Genomic DNA, 1,153 nt, shown 5'->3' with positions numbered 1-1,153 from the left:
TGTAGCCAACTTGTGGGTTTGATTGACTCACAGGCTGATACCCAGTCTGGGGAGTAGTGTGAGATGATGGCTGAGGCTGATATCCTGACTGCGGACTGGCTTGAGATGGCAACTGAGGGCTGTAGCCAGACTGTGGGGTGGCTTGGGATGCGGACTGCGGGTTGTACTCAAACTCTGGGTTTGACTGAATCTCAGGCTGATACCCTGATTGTGGGATGCCTTGGGATGCAGACTGAGGGTTGTATCCAAAGTCTGGAGAAGATTGACTCTCAGGCCTGTATCCAGACACTGGGATGGATTGAGACGAGGGCTGAGGCTTATACCCTGACTTTGGAGTAGCTTGAGACGGCAACTGAGGGCTGTAGCTAGACTGTGGGGTGGCTTGGGATGCGGACTGAGGGTAGTACTCAAGCTCTGGGTTCGACTGAATAGCAGGCTGATACCCTGACTGTGGGATGCCTTGGGATGCAGACTGAGGGTTGTAACCAAACTCCGGAGAAGATTGACTCTTAGGCCCATACCCAGACACTGGGATGGATTGAGACGAGGACTGAGGCTTATACCCTGACTTTGGAGTGGCTTGAGATGCGGGCTGAGGGTTGTATCCAAACTCCGGAGAGGATTGACTCTCAGGCTTATATCCCGAGTTGGACGCAGACTGAGGCGTATATCCAGACAGTGGGTTAGATTGGGATGCAGGCTGCGGGTTGTACTCAAACTCCGGGCTAGATTGACTCTCAGGTATGTACCCAGACTCTAGGCTGGACGGAGACTCAGATATGTAACCAGCCTCTGGGGTGGAGTGAGACTTGGGCGGAGAGTTGTACACGGACTCCGCACTGGAGGACTGTGAAGGCTTTGGTCTTTCGCGAAGGGGAGCGTGGAATCGAGGGGGTCTCGCCGAGGGTGTGGCCACGGAGTGAGAACTTGACGGTGTCGCCGGAGATTGCGAACTTGCCGGTTTGGCCACAGAGTGGAAACCCACAGTGTGGAAACTTGAAGATGTGGCCGTACCTTGGGAACTTGAAGATGTGGCTGGAGATTGGGTACTCGAAGACGTGGCCGGAGATTGCGAACTTGACGGTTTGGCCACAGAGGTGGAACTCGAAGATGTGGCCGTAGCTTGGGAACTTGAAGAAGTGGCTTGAGATTG

At 54.3% G+C, this 1,153-nt stretch overlaps 1 protein-coding gene across 1 annotated transcript in view; it reads right to left on the bottom strand.

The window, feature by feature from the left end:
- Window positions 1-1,153, bottom strand: part of Asppvi_011012 (putative extracellular protein) — a gene marked incomplete at both ends in the record, with an annotated part of 3,986 nt that overhangs the window by 1,859 nt on the left and 974 nt on the right. Inside the window, one exon of the mRNA XM_043306848.1 lies at window positions 32-1,143. Coding sequence (XP_043162783.1) covers window positions 32-1,143 — 1,112 coding nt within the window. The remainder of the gene's footprint in view (window positions 1-31; window positions 1,144-1,153) is intronic.

Source organism: Aspergillus pseudoviridinutans (genome assembly GCF_018340605.1).
Source record: "Aspergillus pseudoviridinutans IFM 55266 DNA, scaffold_9, whole genome shotgun sequence".
NCBI lineage: Eukaryota > Fungi > Ascomycota > Eurotiomycetes > Eurotiales > Aspergillaceae > Aspergillus > Aspergillus pseudoviridinutans.
This window is presented reverse-complemented; position numbering and strand designations above follow the sequence as displayed.